At 43.2% G+C, this 25,075-nt stretch overlaps 8 protein-coding genes across 8 annotated transcripts; 6 read left to right on the top strand and 2 right to left on the bottom strand.

Annotated features, from left to right (window-relative positions):
* Window positions 1-204: 204 nt before the first annotated feature.
* EAE98_009210 (uncharacterized protein) lies at window positions 205-1,104 on the top strand (the record flags this gene model as incomplete). The annotated part of the gene is made up of 3 exons (XM_038956831.1): window positions 205-440; window positions 542-758; window positions 818-1,104. The coding sequence occupies 3 exons, from the start codon at window positions 205-207 to the stop codon at window positions 1,094-1,096; spliced, it is 732 nt and encodes a 243-aa protein (XP_038806897.1). The 3' UTR covers window positions 1,097-1,104.
* Window positions 1,105-1,392: 288 nt separating this feature from the next.
* EAE98_009209 (uncharacterized protein) lies at window positions 1,393-2,640 on the bottom strand (the record flags this gene model as incomplete). Its single annotated transcript, XM_038956830.1, has 1 exon — window positions 1,393-2,640. One exon carries the CDS (start codon window positions 2,638-2,640, stop codon window positions 1,393-1,395), a length of 1,248 nt encoding a protein of 415 aa, XP_038806896.1.
* A 3,227-nt stretch (window positions 2,641-5,867) lies between these two features.
* Window positions 5,868-7,348, top strand: EAE98_009208 (uncharacterized protein; the record flags this gene model as incomplete). The annotated part of the gene is made up of 3 exons (XM_038956829.1): window positions 5,868-6,049; window positions 6,237-6,870; window positions 6,929-7,348. The coding sequence occupies 3 exons, from the start codon at window positions 5,868-5,870 to the stop codon at window positions 7,346-7,348; spliced, it is 1,236 nt and encodes a 411-aa protein (XP_038806895.1).
* A 2,482-nt stretch (window positions 7,349-9,830) lies between these two features.
* On the top strand, window positions 9,831-11,275 carry EAE98_009207 (uncharacterized protein; the record flags this gene model as incomplete). Its single annotated transcript, XM_038956828.1, has 6 exons — window positions 9,831-10,055; window positions 10,106-10,142; window positions 10,193-10,260; window positions 10,316-10,698; window positions 10,752-10,822; window positions 10,884-11,275. The coding sequence occupies 6 exons, from the start codon at window positions 9,831-9,833 to the stop codon at window positions 11,273-11,275; spliced, it is 1,176 nt and encodes a 391-aa protein (XP_038806894.1).
* A 794-nt stretch (window positions 11,276-12,069) lies between these two features.
* On the top strand, window positions 12,070-13,796 carry EAE98_009206 (uncharacterized protein; the record flags this gene model as incomplete). The annotated part of the gene is made up of 3 exons (XM_038956827.1): window positions 12,070-12,448; window positions 12,505-12,760; window positions 12,965-13,796. The coding sequence occupies 3 exons, from the start codon at window positions 12,070-12,072 to the stop codon at window positions 13,794-13,796; spliced, it is 1,467 nt and encodes a 488-aa protein (XP_038806893.1).
* A 1,206-nt stretch (window positions 13,797-15,002) lies between these two features.
* Window positions 15,003-16,688, top strand: EAE98_009205 (uncharacterized protein; the record flags this gene model as incomplete). Its single annotated transcript, XM_038956826.1, has 2 exons — window positions 15,003-16,170; window positions 16,219-16,688. The coding sequence occupies 2 exons, from the start codon at window positions 15,003-15,005 to the stop codon at window positions 16,686-16,688; spliced, it is 1,638 nt and encodes a 545-aa protein (XP_038806892.1).
* Window positions 16,689-17,712: 1,024 nt separating this feature from the next.
* On the top strand, window positions 17,713-18,730 carry EAE98_009204 (uncharacterized protein; the record flags this gene model as incomplete). The annotated part of the gene is made up of 2 exons (XM_038956825.1): window positions 17,713-18,012; window positions 18,071-18,730. The coding sequence occupies 2 exons, from the start codon at window positions 17,713-17,715 to the stop codon at window positions 18,728-18,730; spliced, it is 960 nt and encodes a 319-aa protein (XP_038806891.1).
* A 3,502-nt stretch (window positions 18,731-22,232) lies between these two features.
* On the bottom strand, window positions 22,233-23,964 carry EAE98_009203 (uncharacterized protein; the record flags this gene model as incomplete). The annotated part of the gene is made up of 3 exons (XM_038956824.1): window positions 22,233-23,352; window positions 23,532-23,731; window positions 23,794-23,964. 3 exons carry the CDS (start codon window positions 23,962-23,964, stop codon window positions 22,233-22,235), a joined length of 1,491 nt encoding a protein of 496 aa, XP_038806890.1.
* Window positions 23,965-25,075: the final 1,111 nt, after the last annotated feature.

The raw sequence follows: 25,075 nt of genomic DNA, 5'->3' as shown, positions 1-25,075 counted from the left end.
ATATGTATTCTCACCTAAGAGGCCGTTCATACATATGGAGTTAACAAATACCAAATCCCGACATGCCCAACAGTTGGTGACGCTATCTACTACCTATATGCTGCTTACATTTCTCGCTCTGAACTCGTAATCTGTATCTCAATTACTCAACTTCTTCACAAATTGCTTGATATACTCAACTGTAAGCCCAAATTTCCCATAACCATGAAACTCATCGTCGCCGGATCAACGGGGTTTGTCGCCACAGAACCCATCAAACAAGCCCTCTCCAGCCCGGAAATCACATCCGTCATAGCCCTTGCTCGTCGTGAAACATCTGCACCACAAACCCTTGACGATAATGCTGACGGCACAAAATTCAAAGCTGTCATTTGTGATGATTTCTCAAATTATTCGGAGAGTGTGAGGAAGGAACTTGAGGGTGCGGATGCGTGTATTTGGTATTGTTGTTTACCTTTCCTCTATCCTTATATTCTTGACCCCTTCATTTATCGCTTACGTATTAAAGATTTGATTGACAAAATATTAATCAATAGCATAGGCTCATTGCAATAACCCCTTCTAAAATGAAAGATTCAACATTAGATGAAGCGAGGAAAATCTGTGTAGAGTACACAGTAAACGGGCTCGAAACTATTACCCAGCTTCCGCGTGAAAAGGGTGTTAGACCTTTTCGGTTTATTTATGTTAGTGGACATAAGAGTGAGAGAGATCAGAGTAAACAGCCTTGGGTTATGGGTGATTATCTTTTGATGCGGGTATGTGTTCTTTTTCTCCTGTTTGGCAAGGGTTGAGTACCTATTTAATGGTTTTTTAGGGTGAAGCTGAATCCCGTGTCGTCGATTTTGCTCATGCGTCACATGGGACAGTGGAAGCATGTATAGCGAAACCAGGACTGATAGATGGACCGGATCGTCGGCAAGGGTTGGTGGGCAGTGTATTATCGACAATTGAGAGAAGTCTTATTGGGCTTCCGAAAGTGGATGTTAGTCACATTGCGGCGACTTTGTTGGAGCAGGCAGTCAAGGGGATTGAGAAAGAGACGTTGTCGAATGAGGATCTGGTCAGAATTGGGGATAAGGTGTTGAGTGGTTAGGTGGAGTGGCAATGTCTAGTAAGTGGATGATGATGTTTGTAAGTTACGAAGGTTTACAGGGAGATGTCGGTGTTGTTCAACGATTATATATCGTAATATTAAAATGGGATGGTAGCACTATGAATATGCATTGAATTGGTATCCAACTCATCAAATCCAACTCTAACTCAAGCATGGTATTATGAAATCCCAATGTCTACTCTGCACCAGGTCCCTGTGCATTGAAACATCCATTTCCTCAAATAATATTTTCCCAACTCCTTAACCTACTAAAAGCCGTGGAATTTACCCTTCAATTATAAACGAATCCTTCCTTGCCTGTTCTCGAGCCACCAGGAAAATAGCGACAAAAGTAATCCTGAGCCAGCCAATCCCAAACAAGAACCTCCCAAAAGCCATAATTCTAATCTCATAGAATGCCGCAGTGCTATAGCCGCAGCACAAGTAGTCATATTTTGTTCCGACGTCATGATCGACTCCATTCGCTCTATCTCGCTTCTCTCATTGCAGGTCCATGGGCTTACTGCCCCATGAAGTCCTTTCTCCCTAGAGCCATGAGTGTGGACCTTGAAGAAGAGACCAGGTAATTTCAGTCCATCACTGAGAAGACAATGTACTTCTTCTTTCATCTGAGAGTAATCGTTTTTAGGATCAAGCAAAGGGGACTTTGCTTTTTCAAACAGTACATCAAACCCACCGCTCGCGAAATTATTGGTAGAAAAGTGGTAGCCTGTCGCATTTCCGAAACCAAACTTGAGAACTTCCCTGTTGGTACCGAGGATAGAAGGGAGGAATGTGAAGAGCATGGGAATACCTTCATGGGTTGAGATGCTGAATATTGGGTTGGTGCATGGTGATGATAGAGGGCAATAATACCCTACGTGATGAACAGGAAAACCGATAGTATGGGTGATATGGTATGGTACAGCTTTCGGAAATTCTGAAGGATTAGGGTACATCATGTCCAGTAGAGCTGGAGGATCGAAGTTGGGATTCAGCGGTCGTCCATTCGAAAGGTGCGGAGTCGTAAAATTAATAAGCTCTGATCGAAGGGAAATTATAGAGCTGCTGAGAAGTATTGCAGACGCAATAGTGTTTGTTGTACAACGGGAAGGGGAGTTCTTCTCAGAGTAATTGGCACAGATAGCGGTGACATCGCTGAATGACACATATGTCTTTTTAGTATAAGCACCTACTGCTTCAAGCAACCATGCTGACGGGAGATCATTTCCATGGCTCCTGTCTCCGGACTTTGAGTCTGATGAAAGCTTGCCTAGATCATTCGTAAATCTCGAGGGTTCCAAAGTAGCGTTCACATGGGAGCAATCGCCGAAGTTCGTGGTCTCCGCCGAGGAGTATCGAACCGTATTGTACAGAAAAATATTCAGCAATATCACCACTACCAGGCATTGGATTGTGAATTTCAGAGACATGCTTTCAGATTTACTGGCTGCTGTCTTATCCTCATCCTGAGCTGTTGAATCGAATGTGGTGAACGGTAATTTTTCTTTAGATGATGCAACACCTGATCGTGAAGACTCCATATTGAGCTGAGATGGTCTCGTTGAATTTTGATTAAGAAACTACTACTTAGCTTCAATGAAGGGCAACCATTACTTTTGTATTACGCCTACCCCGCCAAGATGGTCGGAATGACTGGTAGCCGCGCAGCATACCATTTCAAAATGTTGGAGTTACGTTTACCCTTAGGCATCTGATCTGAGTAATAGGTTTGTATCCTCCAGGTAACTCTGAATTCTAATTTCAGATTTGAGGGGATGTCTTATCATGGCAATAGTGGGGGAAGGTACTTCGCTGACAATCTATCTCACAAATAGTTTACCAAACTCGGGAGAAGCTCATTTTGAGGGGAACAAAATGGGCGAAAGCGAGTACTTAGCTTAGGACTCGATATTTTACTTCCACGAAAATCACTACCTTCCCTTGAATGACTGCATCAGAGTTAGTTATCTGCAAAATCGTCTCTCCGCTCCAATCTTTAGTTATTCGAAATAGACTGTGATTTTCACAGGGAATTAAACGCGGATACCCACCGAGGCGCCTGCAATTCAATAAAGGAATCGTAAACTTAGATTATTGTAAAAGGCTTTTGATGAAAAGTCTGTAAATCCCGAGGTCTTAAGGACATTGAACACAGCTATAACAGATTTCTCGTATCGCGGAGGTAAATTGTACTTGTACCTTTTTGGTGATATTTCGACACGTTTGTCAAGTAGTATCAACTAGAAGAATACCATGCGTTCGTAAGTTCTAAGATCATCAAGCGGTTGTTACCCAGCAAAATATACAATTGAAAGGATTACATATTCCCCCTTATCGCGTAGACACAACTTGAATACCTACTGAGGCCGATTTGGATCATTTGGCATAAACCCCAAAAATAGATTTTTGCCTGAGCTTAAATCGTATTTAGAATTTAGTGGTGTGCTTTTATACGAAAAAATCAATTCAGTATATAATCTTAAAAGGATATATAAAATGAAAACAAAACAAGTATATCTATTAATTAGAATTCAGAGAATCGATTAATATAATTCTTTTTGAATTATCTCAAAAATTGAAATTTATATTTAATTTAATAGTTTTGAAGAATAAGAGATCAAATATTGAAATTTAATCTTTTTAAAATTTGTTAGAATATTTCGATATTAGATATAAATTTCAATTTTTGAGATAATTCAAGAATAATTATATCAATCGATTCCCTGAGCTCTAATTAACAATTCAATCTCTTTTTATCTCATTTTATAAATCTCTTTAAGGTTGTGTACTGAATTGAATACTTGTATTAATATTATATATACTAATTGGGAGTTGTATTAGTCATACAGTTTAAGCGAAATAAGCTCGAGCTCGAGCTTTAGATAAGCTCGATAAGGGATCCTTACTAAGCTTATTTCGCTTATTCTATAGTGGTCTATGCACAAAAAGGAAAACTAAGGAATTCTTACTAAGCTTGTTTCGCTTATTCTAGAGTGGTCTATGCACAAAAACGAAAACTATTTGAAAATAGATTTTAAATATTAGTACACTTCCTATAGAAAATTTCGAAATGAATTTCAAAAACAAGTAAATAAAGCTAACCCTAAGGGCTATTTAAAGATATAAATTTTTTCACAAAAAATCTTTAATAAGGCTGAATTCGATCTTTCTTTATAAGATTTCTATAAACACACCATACAGATTCTAAAATTTCTTTTTTCATTAGGCAGAAATCTATTTTTGGAGTTTATGCCAAATGATTCAAATCGGCCTCAGTACTACCTAAGAACGATTGTTTGGTAGTTGAAAATATTGTTGAGGGTTCTGATAATTCTAGCAACACGAGAGGATTTGCAGTGTCCCCAAATCTCAAACAGGTCTATCGATACTAAGAGACGATAACAGGCTATATGGTTAAAAGGCGATAGATTTGTTTGAGAAACAACGATTAGCAACTTCCCTCTCCTATTCTATTAGTCTTGCATAGCGTAGAAGGACTTCGGACATACATTTACAGTATCTTTTGGGACAATTTGTAACAAAACTCTGTAGAATTTCTAAAGTATATGTAAAGTAGTCGATACCAAATTATAGCATTCATTAACCTCTGATAAACCCTCGAGTCTTGCTTTCAAGAGGGGCTTAGGCTACTAGAACGCGGTTGTATATATGACTGTATGATAAAGACTAAGCATCGTATATCAAATTTCAAAGGTCGGTATTGCAACAGTCGTCGTGTTGTGTGGAAATTTGGAGAGAGAAAGAGAGGGAGAGGTAATGAGGATACGAGGATACGGTGACCGAAACGAGCCGAAACGCTAATTATTGTAAGATGGCTCGATGGCACGTAGATGAGTATCACCTTGCAAACAAAATCAATTCACGACACACACCAACAACTATTCAAGGTTTTTGATATTTCTTGTACCAGCGATGCAACTTCTCACACATGAAATCGTATGGACAGCATCCTCATACTATGGAAATGGAATCTCTAGCTAGGAGGTGTTATTTCTTGGTGTAGCTCTTCTTCACGCGTCTTTTCAGGCTGAAAAGGAAAAAATGTCGCGATCGCTCCCCATCTGACGGAGTCGACGACCCCTAAAATATGATTCACCACCTCTATCTTCTCAAGTTCTCATGCGTTCCCGGCTGAATGTCGCTCAAGAGTACCATAGTTGTACACGCAGGTATGCCCGAGGATTTTTGGTGTAGCTACTCTATCCACTACATAACAAGACCAGGACACGCTGGTCTAGACAATCTCGAGACAATCAAGCATGACAATCAAAAATGGGGAATGCTTTCTGATTTTTTCACGAATTCGATACATTCGCTATCGCAATTGCATTTCTGCGGAGGAGTCTTTGGCCCTGGGAAGATCTCGAACATCGCGAATACGGAGCAGGATCCTTTCAATTCAGATACAGGGACTTTTGGTATCGTACGGGGGTACAATACCTACTGTTCAATCGATGATCTGATATTTAGTATGAACAGGTATTATTTGTGGGCCAATGCAAGAGAAAATGGGGGAGGTTCGTTGACCTTGACTCTTTTTGCAAGCATAAGATATCATATAAATTGGCCAATAAAATTCGGTTAGATTCTCTGGAGCTGGAAGCATATCGATTGATATCCCCTGCTTCATTGGAATATAGGTACCCTATTTCAGTCAGAATGCCCGTTTTCCCATTCTAATACCATATCTTCTCATCTCTCTTTTATTTTGGAAATTGCAGGACCTAAGTACATTCCTATTTTCAAAATGCCTGAAGTTCCAAAATTTCGAATCAGTGTGATAGGCAGTGGCCCAATTGGTAAGCTACTTCTGAGTAGTGTAGCTGCTCATCCAAGAATTGAGTATACACAATTCGAAGCCGAAACATTACCTCTACGCCCCGCCTTTGGCTATGGTATTGGGCCACAAACGCTTGCAACGACGAAGCGGTAAGCTTATTTAGTCCACCAAACCCTTTGTTTTTCTACCTGCTTCTATTTTCGATTTCAAATTCCGCTGTCATGTCTCATTGAATATACTCCTTTTGCTTCCGTAGACTGTATCGGGACTTCTTTTTTCTCGTGTTCTTCCAAAAGTTCGTCCCTGTTAGGCAATACTGACTCCCCGGTCTTACAGTCTTAATCCGGCTATCTACAAGGAATTGCACGACCAATGTTTAGCCGACCCTGTTTGGATGGAATTTCACCACGGCGGGGAGGAAGACAATCATTTGCATACCATTCGTGTCCCAGAGGGAGAAGTCTTTGGGAGAATTGGACGTGATGAGCTTATGGTGATGCTTGATGCTTTCGGTCCCAAGGATACTCCAATCCAGTACGGCAAAAAGCTCAAATCAGTAAAGAAAAGTACTGATGGCGAATTAACGCTGACATTTGAAGATGGTGGTGAAGATCACGCAAATGCTCTGTGGGCGTGCGATGGTATGAATTCTCTGTGTAGAAAGTTCGTGCAGGGTGAGGACTACATACCCGCAGCTTACTCAGGCCATGTGACATTCAGAGGAAAAGTCGAGAGCAGCAAGATTGAGGCAGAGATTGGGAAGCGATTCACTACAGATACATCTATGTTCCTTGGTATTAAAGGTTGGCACGTATTAACCTTCCCCATTGATGGTGGTAAATACGTTAATATTGCGGCATTCTCAATGGAGGAAGTTCAGAAAAAGCGTGGAAGGAACTACGTAACAACTACCGATGAGCTGCTTACTTATTTTCCCGGGGCGAATTCCAAAGTTCGGAAATTCTTGACGGTAAGCGTTCAGGACATTGGCAGTAATGGTGTTGTTCCTTGAGCTAACAATCTAACAGCTGCTTAATAACCAACCAGGTGGTTGTGTATGCCTTGAACTGACTCACATGCAGACTTTGGGTACCTTTACCAACCAAAGTCTTTGTATGACGAGCTTCGGTGATTCTGCTAATGGAATGCTACCTCATATCGGAGGCTCGATGGCAACCGGGTTCATTGGCGTTACTACCTTTCTGCATGAAGAGCTGAATCCCCGTGTTCATGCCCTCAACCCGAATGCGAGCAATGCCGAGATTGCCGAAGTACTCATGGAGGCTTCTATTGCATATGAACGTAAGCATAAGCCTTTGGCGCAAAAGCTTGTGGACTACTCAAGAGAACAGGGGTTTGTTTTCTCGGGTGGAGTAACTGACGCCGAGGAATTGGCTCGAAGAGCAAGATTTTTGTGGAAGGCTGATTCTTACAATGCTACCGTTTAAGATGAAACAATTATCATCTACGGAGTATGTTGGTAACTCCAACTCGTCCACCTCGTCCACCTCCAGTTTTAACAAGAAGAAGATGCGCTCCAATGAATTTTGCGTCCGAAATATGATTGACCGATAACTCAAAATTTGTTAATTGGGCACTTGACCCATGTTTTGTTGCTCCGCTAAGGTTATTTAATAGACCTTACATGGAAAAGGTGTGGAGATGTCAAATTGAACCCTGTGTGTGGATATTGCTAGTTCAATTGCTTAATTCAGCAAAATACATAAATCATCCAAGTTTCATTGGTCGATGGTGTCTAAGCTTTTAGAAGCTTCGTGGACGGATTTGATCCGAGGTGTTCCCCTTCGCGGCCTTAGGGAATGAACATCCGGGTAAAGTATTCTCATTAGCAATTGGCCCACTTATCAATATAGTGTACAACGAACCCCTAATAGCTCCTTCAGCCATACAGCGGAAAGCAGGCCGGCAAGTGGCCCTTGCTATTATCCTAGATGTGCTTTCGAATCCTAGAAAAGTACGGAGATTGAGTATCGAACGCGAGCACAACTGAATAGTTTTATGACAATTGTAGTCTCTCTATCGTTGTCGGGTTCCTTTGTTGTTTTGACGATGATGATTTTCTCGTGTATTCTGTTTAGAGTTGCGAACAACTGCACTGTGCCATCTTGGAAAAGCCACTGCAGAATAGTGGTGCAGTACCGACGCAATGGAAAGCTAACTCGCATCCCTGGACCATGGCCAGGTAAAGCTGCCAATACTACTTTCAACGGCAGCCCCCGTGCCACCCTTGTTACAGTGACCGGAGAACATTGGAATCAGAGATAATGTCTCAGTCCCTACCCGGCTATTGTACGTTATTATAGCACGGACTAGAGATCATTTTTGCTCGAAGCGAGCCATCTTGAGAACAATGAGAGTGCCCCCACTGTTCTCAATCTGCTCCCTGCACCAGGGTATTTCAGTTGATCCGGCTCCTTCCTAAATTGTATGGGGACGGGTATTCTGTCTGTGGTGCCCTCTTGGACCAGAGTTTATCCACCTGCGGCCCAAAGATCGGTTTCCGAACAGAATTGCCTCAATTCGAAGAAAATCCTTCCGTTTGACATTGCTAGGGGTTTTGCCACAAGCTTGCTTCAAAACAATGTTTTCAGCAGCCTGCGTCCACGGGGACAAAATGCAATATACACTAAAGCTGAAATATCAACAAGCATCTGATGAGGCTATAACATCCTATCATTAAATTCCAATCGGAATGTTCAAAGGATCTGACTCGAATTAACACATTGAAGAACATCTGGCTGTTAGGATTCGATTAAATATTGATGAGTGTCGGGCCTGGGTAGGTATCCTCGATTGGTGCATAAACTAATTCGTTCGTTGTGTGCCTGTTCACTCTCTGTAAGATATGAATCCCACGCAACAAGTGATTTTAATACGGATAAATGGCCATGATCTTCATGATGGTTGGAAATTCAACTCACTTGCTCATTGTCCTCCAACTCTTTTGGCAACTTGTTCCTCGTGTATTCTAATACGAGCGGCGCTTTTATTTCCAAGTTCATTTTTCAGTAATAGTGTAAAATGCTGCCGGCTTTTCTGCCCTATAAAGACACCGTACAGTCGTCAACTCTGGGTTTCGACCATCGAACTGGAATCCTGGGTATATGCAAAATCCATACTTGGTGTTGGCCCCACAGCAATTAATAATGCAGGAGTAGATAATCTCCATTTCAAACATCACTATGTAATCACAGGGGCCTTATACACGTATGTCTCGGGCGGGTTGAATTTAAGTTCATGAGGCACCTTGACTGCGCAATGTTCCACAACTTTGTCCGATTTTGCGGAATTAGATTCATGAAGTCATACGATCTAATCAAAATCTTTTAAAAGAGGTAGCTTTTTCCTCAGGGTTTACCCGAGTGCGGAAGGATTTATGGCCATATAGGAACCACGATGATCTGGCTGACAAACCCCCACACAATTGCAGGCCTTTCATTCCTGCAACAGGAACCGAGTTCAACCCTGTTGTAGAACATGCATCGAAAGATACCAGCTGCTGGAATCAGCCTTCAAGATTTTAATGTTAAGCTATAAATCAGTCGCGAGTTATTCCCTATTCGCGGCGACAAGTAAATAGCAGTGGTACTACCGGTTGCCGCTTGGTGGCTTGCGAGGCTTGGAATTAAATGCCATGGGTCCCTCGCGCATTTGACATATCGTTCCTACATGGACAGCATACCTTGTCACTATCAGTGGTAGAGTTTTGCACAGCAGTCATTTTGACCATGCATGTTATTACAGAAAATGTTCTACATTAATTCTGTAAAAACATGTGAGCCCAGAAATAAAGTATATCATTCATTCACGTCCCCGCAGCCTTACAGTATCCACTGGAGTTACTAGGCAATTGTCTATGCTGATCGATCTTCTGTCGATTGTTTTCTCTTTCGCGCAAGTGTCTTCACGATGAGCACAGTCAATGTATCGACCAGTCCTCCGGTTGCGAGTAACCCTCGCGGGGCGGTCGTTCTTGAAGGAGCTACTATTTCAATGGCCTTCGTTGTGATTTTTGTTTGTCTGCGAATATGGGGTCGATATCGCTATAACAATTCGCCTGGAAACTCGACGCCAAGTTTCGGTGAACCCAGATACTGGATGCTGGTCTCCGACTTAGCAATCGTTGCTTCATCTGTAAGTACCTCAATCAGAATATCACACGATGATTCTAACACTTCTACAAGGTACTTGCCATCATTTTGACTGTGATCGCTTGTGTTAGTAAGTGATTCTGTGGTATATTTTATGGAAAACGCTGAGCAATAAATCAGGCGCGGAATGGGGACTTGGACTTCACTCGAAACTATTGAGCAAGACACAGCTTGAGACTACACTACAGGTTGGTATCCATTCGAAAAACCCTTGATTTTGCAATACATTCTAATCCTATATAGATGTTTTATCTTTATCAGATATTCTATAAAGCAGGATGTGGTCTTTCGAAGATCGCGACTTGTCTACTCCTCTTGGCCATTTCGACTCCACACATGAAGAACTTCAACAAATGTTGCAAGATAATGATTATATATATCGCGGGATATTCTCTCAGCTGCTCCATCGTTTCAGCCTTTCAATGCGGCCTCGACTTTAGGAGTAATTGGATTCACTCTCTAAGACAAACTCACTGCTTTTACAAACCCCCATTCTGGTTTACTCATGCTGGCTTGAACATCTTCGCAAGTATAGTGGTCGCAGCTCTTCCATGGTGGCTATTCTCTCATGTTCAATATAAGAGAAAATATACTATAGCACTGATCATGACCACATTAGCTCTTGCGTAAGTCGTCACTTACCTCATAAACAATGTGACCATATCTAACCTTTTAATAGCGAAATTATCCTCGGGTGTGTGCGTTTGAAAGGTCTTTATACATCTTCTCAAAATCTCAACGATATACCTTGTAAGTTGATCTCAGTACTATTATAATACAGACGACGATGCTTACTCAAACTCTTATGAAGATGGTGCTACAACCGGTATACTCGTCTCTCAGCTTGAAGTCAACTTCGGAATCATCTCAGCCTGTATTCCTACTGTTCTGAAGATTATGGAAGACTTCTTTAGGCGATTATTTGGGATTAGCTTTGGCGATACAACAATTGAATCGGGGGCTCAATCCCAATCTCGATCTCGCAATCTCGGGGCTATGGGTAGTCACTTGCAGACTACAGACAAGTCGAAGCCTCGCTCACAATACGAGCGTTTTGGCGACGACGATCTTGAGATGGATTCTTTGCATTCGGGCAATAGCAGGGAAAATATCATTCGTGACGACAAAATCCCTGATCAAAAGATCAAGGTTGAAACATCTTACATCGTAGAAAGAGAGATTGATAAATCCGAAAGTATGTAAACGATTAGATTTCGGCAGGGCTGGCTCCACATAGTAGGGGAAATCATTATATCTCCAATTTAGCACCTGTCTACCACATATCACAGGAGCCACAAGGGCCTAGAGTAAACATGGCCTCGGAATGCGTTTGAAATTTAGAGCTGGACTCGGTTGTAACAAGATTGTAACTAATTTACCATATCGATGCCCCACTAGCTGTGTGATACCACGGGTGGTATGCGGAGTAATGGCAAGATCATACGAGTTAGAGAGCTAGGGGGGCCGCGGGGGTAACGCACTTGCGCGTAACCAAATAATACCCCATGTCGATCACCCCCGTCGTGACGGGGGCACGCTGCAGACTTAAGCGAGTGACAAGGAATATAAATTCTGTATATGCATCCTTCATATGAGTAATCTGGATCGGGAAAAGACCCCGTAATCGATTGGGTAACGTCCATGTGCCGATATCCTTTTATCTACAGGATTCGTTTTACTTTCAACCGAAAACTCATGTCGAAACGGGTGTTGAACTTATGCTTGCAAAAGGTTTGTTACAGGTTGGTCTAGGCAGACTCTGCATCGGAAGTCCCCACAAATATCAATAATTAATCCTAGATGATTGCGGTAAAGACGTTCTTGCATGTTGAGTTGCAAGGCGAATCTTGCGATAAATACTACATTCCCAATTGCTACATCCCACCGAGATTGTTTCCATCAGATTTGTACTTCAACCCTTCAAATTCCTATTCTTTGTCTGTCTAGTAGAAAGGGATACTCATCTACCGTTCGAAGTACCACTGCTCAACGAAAACATGGCACAAGAACCAGTCGCAGAAGTGTCTCAAATGGACGAAAAACACTCCGCTACAGAGACCAGCCATGATTTGGCACTTGCTGGTCCCTCTCGATTCGATAAGAAGCTCGCATTGAAACTTGATCTTTACCTTCTCACACCCATGCTCTTCTTGAACTTCCTGTCTCTCATGGGCCGAACGAATATTGGTGCCGCCATGGTACAAGGCTTGCCAAAAGAGTTGAAGATGGATGCCATGAAAGTTTTCATCTCAGTTACCATTCCCTTGGTACCCCTGATCCTATTTGAGGTTCCCAGTAATCTCCTCATGCGCTTTTTGGAAAGGAAATACAACTTCTCATACATGAGATATCTGTCTCTTATGACTGCTCTTCTAGGTATGTCTATCTCCATAGTCTTATCCTATGCGTCGATATCTAATCTGAGCCAACAGGTCTCGTCACTCTGGGCCAAGGGTTTGACCAAAGCTATTCAGCCTTGCTCGCTACTCGCTTCCTTGTAGGAGTATTTGACTCTGGGCTCATTCCCGGATGCATCTTCGTCTGTGCTTTATACTATCCATCAGTACACCTGCAATGGAGAGTTAGTATGCTTATGGTTGCAAATATCGGTTCAAATGTTGTGGGAAACATTTTAGCTTTTGGTATTGCTCATATCCATAGCTCGAATGGGTATAAGGGATGGCGATGGTGAGTCAAATTATTTCTTAATACTCCGGACGGTGAATATTTGAAGGCGGTACAACGTCTGAGAGCAGCACAATCTTCAAAGTGGATTCATACATCGAAAGCCGATTGTTGTCGGACTGTAGCCTGAACTACTGGATCTTCCGCATCTGTGTTCATATGTCAATATGCAAAGATTAGAGAGTAAATACTAACCTCTGATCCTAGGGTCTTCATTGTCGAAGGATGTCTCACCCTAGCCATCAGTTTTGCATGTCTCTTTTGCAACATTAGCCGCCCCGAGACAGCATCTTTCCTCACCGAAGAAGAGAAGGAAATCATCGCCACCGAGGTTGAAGCCCGCACAACAACCGTCGGAATCGTCGCAGAATGGAAGATTTTCTTAAGCAATGGTCTCAACTATATCTGGGCCGCGTGTTACGTCCTCACCTGTTCCACAACCTACTCTGTCGCCATCTTCGCTGCTTCTTTTGTGCAAGCTTTCCATCCTCACTACACCACACCACAAGTCCAGGGTCAAGTCGTTCCTATATTTATCGTATCTGGTGTAGCCTGTCTCTTGGCTGCATATGCAGCTGATCGTTTAAACCACCGCGCCGGCTTTGCCATCATAGGTTACCTTATCACAGCTATTGGTTTCATCATTCTCAGACAACCAAAGACCCCCGCGCCACATATCTCCATGCTTGGTCTATACTTCGTTAGCATAGGTACCTTTGTATCATTACCTCTCCTATACAGCTTGCCAATGATCAACTCGGCTACTCCATACCAGAGGGCCATTGCAGCAGGGTTCGTAATTGGTATTGGAAACGTCGGTGGATTTGCTAGTTCATGGTTGTTCAGGACCAGTCAGGCACCACATTACCACGAAGGAATGACTGATTCCCTCATAATGACTTTGGTGGCTCTTGCTTTAATGGCTTTTGCTTGGTTATATATCACAATCGCCAACAAGAGGTTGGACAAGAACAGCACCACAGATGCAGGATCTGTTAATGGCAAAGATAGCCTGGTCGTAAGAAGATACAGAGCATGATTTGATTTTTGTATATACCAGTTTAGCAATTTCTAAGAGTTTTAATCATGTGATGTAGCTGTTCCTTGCCAAGGTTTAGTTTGCGCTAAGCCCAGAAGCGAACCCCCCTGGTTTTGTGGAGAATGACAATCTCAAGTACAAACTCTGTGGTATCTCGAGTATCTATTTTCCAGCAACCACGACGCGTACAATTCAATCCCAAACGAAAAAATTATGACTCAGTGCAAGTGTTCTCCTTATCTGAGAAACGACGGATTGATTTGTCAACTTTCTTGCAGATACCAGCCTCACCAATTCCCACGCGCCATCAATTTCTGAGGCTTCTAGCCCTCAAGGACCCACTATAAGCCCCATAAAATGATTTGTTGTCAATTCGGGCCAGCCCGATGTGGAGATCACATGTTCTTCCTTGTTGGTTCTGCCATGCTAGTCCACACCGATTCGTCAGTCTCAACCAATCATGTCTGCAGAACGTTGCATTGCTGTCTCCTCTAGATCATGTACAACAGGTTTCCACACTCGCCTCGCTGCACCCACGAGATAACTTCTCCACTCTCCAGACCGGTTTTTATAATTTCGATCGAGTTTGTGAAAATGTGCTTTATCCATAAATCCTAATTTCTCCACTCCCTCCACACCTAACAGTCGATCTTCATTGCGTTCTCAATTCTTATCTTATCACATTTCACAAAGAACATTCGTTACTTGAGGCTGGATTTCCTCGTCAAGACAAAAGACATCGAAACTGTTTAGAATCTCGAAAATACAACGAAGAAAAGAAGAAAAAATCGGTGCAATAGAGCTTCTGTTAGGTTGAAAGGAAATAATAATCACCACCTCTCAACAAGCGAGTGAGTCGTGGTGAAGAAGTCGATCCAGGAACTGCCGGTCAGGACCTATTCGGAGAAAGAGAACTTGCAGCTGGCCTGCATTTGAATCCAGGTGATAACAGAACATCGGTACAGAAGCGCGAGTTCGAAAACGAGGAGCTGTAAATCGACAATTCAATTGGAAAATGGATATTTCCTGACACGGCAATACCATCTAACGATTATTCGTCGCCTTCTTCTCATGGATCTGGAGATCAACACCCCTTAAACGGAACTAAAAGAACTCAACATCGTGAATTCAAATTTGCTCTACGATACCAACAGATCTATAGACCTTTGCTACTTTAACCCGATCACTGAGCAAGTTTCTGAGAAGATGAAAAGCTATCTGAAGAATTTTTTGCCACCTCCAATCCCACCGGCGGGGTCAAAAACCCGATCACAGTCCCCATCCAGGTCTCGATCTCACACTTCATCCGAGAAAAAGCCCGAGATTAAGTCAAAGCCAAAATCTCGAATGGAGCCTCAATCTTCAGTCCAGAAGGGCAGAGCGTCTTCATCTCGCCCACGTACTTCACGGTCAAAACTCGCCTCAAGTGGCTCTTCCAGTTCCAACTCGGTTTTAACGTCTGACGAACTCACGGCCCAGAGGCTTCAAGCTGAATGGGACCGCGAGGATGATCTTCTTCAGTTACAGCTACGATTTGCACGCAATCTGGAGACTCGAAGCCCCTCGCCGTCTCAGTTTGAACTCGATAGACTAGAAGCGCAAAGATTGCAGGCTCAAATTGAAGAAGAGCAAGCTACTTCTGACGCAAGACGGGCCGCACGTCTTGAGAGGGAAACGGAAGAAGCTATCAGAATTGCTACCGAGTGGGAGAACGAGGATAGTCATGCTGCCGCTATGCAACGAGAATGGGAAGAGCAAGAAAGGAGACTTGGTGAGCAAGAGGATCTTGCGAGGATCTTGCTTCGAAGAGACGAAGAAAGGGCCGCTTCGCTTGAAAGTGACTTAGCTGCAGCGCAGGCCGCTCAAGCTCAATGGGAACAAGAAGTCCATCAACAAGAGGAGCAGACTAGAAGAGTGTCAGAGGATGAGGAGAAAAGGGAAAGACAGGCAAGGAGAAGAAGAGAGGCAAGAGAAGCTGCTGAGGCAGAGCGGAAGGCTGAATTGGAAAAAGAGAGGGCAGCTCGCAAGGAGGCCGAAAAGAAAGTGAGACTTGAGACAGAGCGATTGCAACGACAACAAGTTGAGAAGAACGTTAAATTGGACCGAGAGCACCGAGCAAATGAGGAGACCGCCAAGAAAATCCAATTAGAAGCCCAGAAGAAAGAAAAATTGCGCGTTGCCGATGCTAAGAAAGCGCGTGAGTTAGCTGACAAGGAAAAACAGCGGGTCGCAGATGCAAAAAAGGCACGCGAGCTAGCTGAGAAGGAGAAGAAAGCAAGACAGGCAGACTGTGTGTCATGTATGGAGGCGGGAGAAAAAGTCAAGATGTGTGTACTGTCCTGCAAACACGCTTATTGTGGAGAATGTATCGCGGGTAAGTAGCCAGTTTCAATTTTTCTTGCATCAATGCTAACTCAATCAGGTGCCTTCCAATCTGCTCTTTCATCCAAGACACGATTCAAGTGCTGCAAGGTGAATGTGGTGACCAGCCTCGCTTCTCGCTGGCTCGATGCAACTTTCATCAGCTCCTACAAAATGATGATTCTCGAGCAAACTACCAAGGATCCTCGCTATTGCTCCAGCAAAGAATGTGCTAAATTCATTCCACCAGCCAATATACACGGAACCATTGCAATTTGTCAAGCATGCAACCATCGTACATGCGCACCTTGCGGTAATGGAGAACATTCCGGAGTTTGTAAAGAGGATAAGGAGGGTCTAGCAGTACAGGCTTTGGCGGAGAAGGAGGGCTGGAGGAATTGTCCTAGGTGTAAATTCGTGATTGAGAAGAATGAGGGTTGCCTGCACATGACTTGCAAATGTCTGTTTGAGTGGTGTTGGGAATGTAAGAGAGAGTGGAACGAGTGTAAGAGCACTTGCAAGAGAGAATAACGCTGTGGCGAATGTTTGCGAAGACGAAAGAAGCATCAGATTGGTCCCACATAATTAGAATACTCCTCAAGCAATACATTGTTCCAAGTTCTCAGAGTTCTTTTGAGTAAATGATCTGTTCCAAATAATTGAAACACTCGTAATGGCAGCCACTTTTATACTTCAGTAACTAAGTAAATTAGCGCTTGTAGGGTGGTATTGTCATTCCAGATGCAATAGGCGCGATCTTTCTCTTTCTCCAATTGAGCAATGCTGACGGCACGGCAGTTCCACACGCAAGTCGTTTTACCATATCCAATCATTTGACTGATATCGCCCTCACAAACCTAGAATGCTGTATTGAATTGACATCCCGTCAGCCCCGAAATATATGACGCTCGCGTACATTTTCAGGGGGTGGGCGGGGATGAGGGACGATGGAGAAGAAATCCTTTTGAAACAAAGCTTGATATAAACCCCAGACTGCACTATAGACGTCAATCTATGCGATGCGGTTGATTATAGTTGATGGTTCGAGGAAAGCCGACAAATAAAGACTATCAATGTAAAGACGTAGCTAAATCCGAAACAAAGTTGAGGACCTCGGGAAGTCTTTATCGTTCAGGAGGGCAGAATTTTCACCGCTTTACAGAACCTCTTGGTGGGCATCTTGAGATGACGGAAAATCTATTGTTCCGGTCGAGGCTTTGTATGTTGGATACGCTTGAAATGTACTGGCTACGACCGATAACTTTCCTATTATTAGACTTAAAAGAACGGAAAGGTTATTGTAGTGAAAGTTTGTTTTGTTTTGAGTTGAAGAATGATTGACGTTATCTTGATAAAAACAAGTATCGTATAAATAGTCCATTAAGTTAAATACTGCATCCAATTCCATTATTCTTTTCCATATTTTATCAGTGTCGTCATTTGCTTGCTTTCCGCCTCACACTCATTTACATCTCGTCAAAGAATTTGTTCTCTACAACCAATAAATATACACACAACAGGACACACCTGGGCGTTCTTCGAATGTGAGGAAAAGATGAGCGGGCTTAGGACGAGCATCTGGGCCCCCGGCAGCTATCGCTCCCCGAGTTACAATGGCTCCAGCTATAAGAATCCCGCGCGAGAGAATGCGCCAGTCTCTACTACCCACTCGCATACCTCAAGAGATATGAGTAAGAACCGGGCAATCGAAACGACCCGCGAAATAATTCTGGATGGTAAATTGGCAAATAATGAGCCACGGAAGAGTTCTGGTGGGCTGGGCGCCAGTCAATGGGCACCGCGCGATTACCCTGGAAGATCGAAAACAGCAAATCGTCAAGAGGTTTGGACAATGGTATGTTTACACACTTGCTTGGAGAGACATGCTATGTTTACCTTCTAACTCTTCTCAGGTCACACCGGCCTCGCAACATAAACCGATGGCTCATGCGTATAATGGCTCGAGTCCTGCATACACCTCTCCAGACCTCGGTCTTCCTTACGAAGTACAACATTACATTCTCGGTATGATGCAGCGGATCATGGAGGAGGGGTGTTATACCTTTGCATCGCGATGGATTCCCGACGTACTACAGAGGAACAATTGGACGTGCTCGGAAGCGGTTGAACTGTCTACATGGAGAACAGTCCTTCCAGAGAATGTCCCATCAGAAGCCATTACCTCGCACGGCAAATCTCTTCACCAATGCCTGGCTAATGCTGTCCGAATACGAAACTCTGCTACTCATCGGCATATCTTTTCGAGTCAGGAACTACGTGGTTTGGCACAACAAGCCGAAGACCTCATGAGCCTACTTTCTGACCACTCGAGGCAATTAAAGTTTCATAAGCTGTGGACAGAATTATACGATTGGGAAAAGCTCAGTGTAACAGACATGCAAGCCGCCAGATACAAGATGGAAACTGCACTTCAACAGATTGGGGAACGTCCTATGGAGGATGATATGGATTGGACACCTAATGTTATCTCATTGGAAAAAGTTCCCGCGGTAGAGATAGGGCCAGAAGAGGTCGAGAATCACGAAGTTCATGATGCAATGGAGATCGATTAAAGAATACACTACAGAGGAACTATGGGATGGCGAATTGGCGTTGGTTTAATCGTACGTTGTATAAATTGGGAAGATCATAGCTTCAGGAGTACTTGTGGAGGTATAGCGGGTCGGTAGGATTTCAAATACCCCTTTTGTCGCCTTTTGGCACATCTTAGACGCATTGTTTGAGGTACTTACGGGCATAGACTTGTTCTAAATCGTTTTCTAGGCAGAAACATGAAAATGAGATCAAATTGTTCCACACTTTAAATGAGCCATCCTTTGCTTTATGATATGTATGTTAAGACCCTTCAAAACTTTGAATCACTACGAGTTATATTCAAAAAGATAGATTATCAAGATGGCCAGACACCAGCCTGATTTACAGGTTTACCAATTCTGAGCTACAGATTGTATTCGAACAATGACCTAACTCCAATTCCAACACATCACTGTCTCTCCGGAGCGTACAAGCACTCATGCCTCTCTCTACCATGAACTCCACCTTCTCTCCCAGTCTCCGAACTCGCGTAAAGCCTCTAGCTCGCACCTACAAACCTCACAAACCACCATCTCGCATCTCTCGCAGACTTCCCATCGTCTCGTGCTCTCTAAAGCAGGGTCTCCAATATTCCGAACTGAAATCCAACAATGAAGATTATCAAATCACCAAACCAATTAGAACATTCAAGTCATTTGAAATGTTGAATTGTTTTCAAATTTCCAATTGCTTGTAGACTTTCAAGACCTTATGTTGTTGGACTACAGTCCGGACCATTGGATACCCTGCCCCGAAGGAAGTTTGCAAACAATAACGTCCGCAAATATACCCTCTTTCCTGGGCTCCAAGTAGCGTGCTTAGATGATCGCCTAGCGCACCATACCATGGTCTCTCTCCCATCTCTCCCATTCCTGCTCAGCTTTTCTTACTGCTAGTAGTGCGGCTTCTGCGGCGAAGTTTGCTGCTTCTCGAGCAGCTAAATACTGGTCTCGAAGCGCATCCTGATTTTTGCGTGCTCTTGCCGCCTTGATCGCATCGTATGCGTCTTGCAGTTGCGGGAAGCGCTCTTTCGTGTCTCAGCTTGGGGTTTGTCTGGTGAAAAGAGCTAGTTATTTCCAGGCCTTAGATACTGTATATCTGATTTGGGGGCACTGGGAGAGATTGAAAGTATGAAGTAGGAGTCAATAAATTGGGGAACGGCAACGGGAGTCATGACAGTATTGATGTACCTGGTAAACGGATGGTTGAAGAAAGTTTGGTTGGTCGAGGTTATAAGTACAGCTAGACATTCAAAAATAGACAGAATAGGGTTGTGGGAAGAAGAACAGAGAAAAGAAGTAGAGGTAAATTATAAGGTGACATATAGATACAGTTGAACACCACATTCGAGAGTCTAATACACCATAGTTAGAATAGATTGCATTGTTCAGAGAGCTAACTGCAGTTTCGTTTATAATGTTCTTTCGAAAGCTAAAATTGTTTACATTGTTTCGATTTCACAGAATGGTCGCTTAGCGTGATCCAAAGTCCTAACAATGGGGAATAAGTGAAGCGATCTTCTCGGTAAACTTCGAAATTGAGAGTTTGTTGTTGTAGGTACCTAGGTATTCACAGCAGATTTCTCGGTTGCTCTTATTCCAAGGATAATGGATTTTGTTTTGTGGTTTTCCGAAATGAGGGTTGCTAACATAGCATTACCTTCTAGTGATTACCAGACGTCAATGATCATTGTTTCGCACATGAAGAACTGTCAGATTCAGATGCAACAATTGAGCCTCATTCTCTGTTTTTGTATATTCTAGATATCCAATGGAGAGCCTGAAGCTCCGCTCTCTTGATCGATTGTGGCCACGCTTGTTTCTCGTTCAAATGTATCAACATAACTTAAAACCACTGATCTTGGATGTCAAGATCAAATGCTGAAAATCACAGATTCTCAAAACATGTAGGCTATCTATTTCAGAATACCAGAACAATTTGTTCTATGGATATCTTGATACAAAATGAAGGATGATAAGCTAATAAGTGGATGTTTCAAATTCATCATATACTGACAGAACCTGCTAGAATCGCTATTACAAACTTTCCATTGATATAGTTCCCAGATTTCAAGAACACAGCCTTAGCGTAAGTTCCTCATGAAGACGATGTCTGTTACGAGATAGAAATTGATAATAGTGCGAATTTGTCTATATATTTCAAATGTTCAAATATAAAAGAAAATTAATACTTGCACCACGAGCTCATTTCACATGCTTGAGCATCATAAAGCCGTAAAGAAAAGATGAGGTACGCCCAGAAAATATAGTCAAAATCAAGGCATATATGCCCATAACAAATTTTTCGAATCCTATTAACCATCGAGTCCATCAAGGTACCACAGGATCTGATTCAGTCATTACACTTTTATAGTGCAGAGTCCAAGAAACTTTAGTCTTCGTACCTGCCAAGCTCCAAGCCAGCTCTAAAAACTGTTGAGCGGTACCGGTATTTAGGACAATCAAACTAGATAATCGTTCCGGCAACGAAAACAACTAGTGTTAGGCTATCTAAAAAATTGTACCCAGGGAAATAAACAACGAGGAATTTCATACCAACACTATAGCATATGCATACTAGCATAGATAATTGCATTGAGCCCTGGGAATTCCCGCTTTCCTAATCCCTTTACTTTCAAATTTCATAGCCAAAGATTCTTATCTCCAACAATTGGAGATACAAAAATATCAAGAGATTAGACGGGATCCTATTATCAATTCTCAGCAATTTTATTCCCAGATGTTTCCTATTCCCACTTGTAGCTCTAGCTCTAGTGCCGACTCGGCTAGATATGCTGCTCATTTAAAGAACGACGGACTCCCAAGGCATAAGTCTTGGCGGCGGGGTGCATATTTGGCGGGAAGCTAGCGCGGGGTCGTTAGTAGGTTAGTTGGTTGGTTAGTTAGTTGAATTGATTTAATGACGCGTGTAAAACGGGCTGACTAGGTAGATAGGCTAATTGGTGGTTGCGGGTCTTGACGGTCGATGGATGAGGATAGACATTAGGTTAGTGGTTAGTGGAATGAGTGTTGTACATATTCTGATGTTTGAGTAAAATCTATTGCTAGTCGAAGACAAAATCACATAGAGACACAGTAGATCGGAGAAGCACGTCAGATTATTCACCAAAGACCCAAAGAATGAGGTAAGACGTTTGCGTTATTCATTATCCATTCCCTTAAACCATTCCATAATCAAATAATTTTTAATACCGAATCCTTTCAATTATTAGTATGTACCCATTGTTTCGTTTTGTTAATTGATATTTGGTGACGTGATAATCATGCCCCTATTGCCTTATCCTGTGCCCATTCATATCTGTCGTATGTGATGTGATCTCTCGACCCAAAACTGCAGTGAGGGGTGTTTTATTTTCCATTCCGATGTCCCCAGTAAGAATCCCTTATTAAATCCGTCGTAATCATAAAATGTATTATCAAGAATAGAAATTGTCTCGTCATATGATGTGCCAGAAGAACTCTACAAAATAGCAGCAAAGAGACCAATGGCAGCCGCAGCCAAAGAGCCACTGACCTGGTAAGCGTTGGCAGCGCCAGTAAAATCAGCAGGGGCGGATGTTGTGCTGGAATAAGCATCATTAGTTGGGGTGGCGGTGGGAGCCTGGATCTGGCCATCGCTGATTTGAGAGATGACTGGACCGGCAAGAGAGGTGCTCGTTTCGAGTGTGGCTGCACTGGTGGGCGCCTGGATTTGTCCATCGGGAATCTGGGAGATCACTGCCGCAGGAGCTTCAGTACTAGTGGGAGCTTCAGCACTAGTGGGAACTTCGACACTAGTGGGAACTTCAGCACTAGTGGGAACTTCGACACTAGTGGGAACTTCAGCACTAGTGGGAGCTTGGATTTGTCCATCTGGAATCTGGGAGATTACTGCCGCAGGGGCTTCAGCACTAGTGGGAGCTTGGATTTGACCATCGGGAATCTGAGAGATTACTGCTGCAGGAGCTTCAGCACTAGTGGGAGCTTGGATTTGACCATCGGGAATCTGAGAGATCACTGCTGCAGGAGCTTCAGCACTAGTGGGTGCTTGGATTTGACCATCTGGAATCTGAGAGATTACTGCCGAAGGAGCTTGGATTTGACCATCGGGGATTTGAGAGACGACGGCCGAAGGAACTTCAGCACTAGTGGGAGCCTGGACTTGACCATCGGGGATCTGAGAGATCTCCGCCGAAGGAGCGGCAGAAGCGGATGTTGCACCTTGAATTTGCCCATCTGGAATCTGACTGACAGGAGCACCTGTTGGAGATGGTGCAACAGAGGTAGCACCTTGCACCTGGCCATCGCTAATCTGAGTGATTGGCGCACCACCAGCAGATGTAGGGGCTTGAATTTGTCCGTCACTAATCTGAGAGATAGGAGAGGCGGAGGTTGCACCTTGTGGTTGCCCATCTGATATTTGAGAAACTGCTGCAGAGGATAGAGAAGCGATGGCAGTGGCAGTTGCTTGGCCATCAGTCGATTGTCCGACGACGCCAGATCCAGCAGCTGGGCTGCATGCAGATGTTTGGATCAAAATTTGGGAGCATTGTTCACCCTGCGATTCCGTGTACAAATTATTGAATGTACCTGAGAGGCATCTGTTGAAAGTCGAAAAGTCAGTATTGTCTGTTAGAGGAATATTTGGGAGAGAAATAAGGAATGAATGCTACATTTCAAGGAAGAAGAATTTGTTTGAGAAAGAGGGAAAATGGGACTTGAGATCCAGGCATAAAAGCAAGGATGAAAGAATTTTAGAACTTGTAAGATTTTTACGTACTGGTAGAAAACAGCGGAACCCCCAAGAGCGAGAGAACCATTTGAACAAACAGACCAGCCACCAGTATAAATGGCTCCAGTTTGTGGTGGGCCATCGAATTGGAACTGAGTGTTTGAAGCAATGTATCCCGTCCTATCCTGCTGGTCCTTGAGAATACCATCGTTGAGTGTGACGGCAAGAGATGATGAACAGTCGGCACGCTATTGACGGGTTAGCTAGATCACATCTAACCATAGATTGAAAGAAATAGGGATATATTCACCTTTTGCTGACGCTTTGCTACACTGCTAACATTTACAGTAGAGATCTGAAAAGCTCCAGAATAGCTAGTGGCACATCCATCAGGAGCAGATGCGGTAGGGGTGATGAGAGCTGTGACCTGAGCATATGCGACAGATGCCAAACCAGCAACAACAACGAATGTGGTCTTCATATTGAGTTTGATGTAGGAGCGAGTACGTGTGAAGAAGAACGATCAATCCGAAAACGAATGAGGATTTTACAGATGATCAATAGAGACCTAAATAAATGGGATGTAACAATGGAATTATGAATGGCAGGATTCTATTGTTTATGTAGGATTTTGAATGGCCACCAGCTACTAGTATCTAGATACTTAGATACCTAGTGAAAGCTACCGGCCAGAGATGGCGCGGGGCTAATATTTCCATGACATTATTGGGATAGGCAGGAGAATAGCACTTCCCATTACCCAATGGAATATTGACCATGTTGGTCATTGAATCACTTGATACAAAGTTTGACGATTGACAATGTAGAAGTGGTTAAATTCGACCTAAGTGTACCTAGGTATCTTCCGAATCGCTGGATCAATGAGGCACAACACATCACTAGTCTAAACATCTGGCGGTGATTGGTAGCCATTGGCGGGGTAGACAACCACTGAGCCCTCTCTCGATCTCAAGTGGTGAATGTGCATATTTTGTGGGAATGCCTGTACAAAGCTAGAGGAAGAGGAGACTTTTCTCCACATGAATACAACCAATACAGAATGACGAGGCTCGGAAAGATATGCATGATTTTCGAGTCTCGTGTGCTATAAGTTAAAAGAATGGCAGGACAAGCCTGGGCGGGACAAAAAGCAGGTTGGAAAGTATGGTAAGGCCCGTATAAGCTCGATTAACGCAAAATATACTTTCCCTATCATGGAATGATCGCCTCAACAACACGAGCATAATTGGTAGAATTACCAGTTGAATTAGTGTGTTGCGGAGTAATTGAGTTTATACGGTGGTGCTAAGAGGGGTATCATTCGCAATTAGTCTTGGTGATTCAGGGCATTTTACCCGGAGAATAATGATAGTGCTGATTGGCAAAACTACTTGCTAATAGCGAGAAAATAGAACGGATTTCGATGATTCAATGATGTTGAAAATCGAAGGAGATCCGTATCGTGGTATGAAAGGAGAGGAGGGAGAGATACGGTTGACAGTGGCTTAAGATAGAGGGGTTAGGTTACCATCGAAAAGCCACGAGGTATCGATTATTGAGATGTCACTACATCTGTGCGTTACTTGGTGAAT

This window comes from Botrytis deweyae (assembly GCF_014898535.1).
Source record: "Botrytis deweyae strain B1 chromosome Unknown BDEW_026, whole genome shotgun sequence".
Classification (NCBI taxonomy): Eukaryota; Fungi; Ascomycota; class Leotiomycetes; order Helotiales; family Sclerotiniaceae; genus Botrytis; species Botrytis deweyae.
This window is presented reverse-complemented; position numbering and strand designations above follow the sequence as displayed.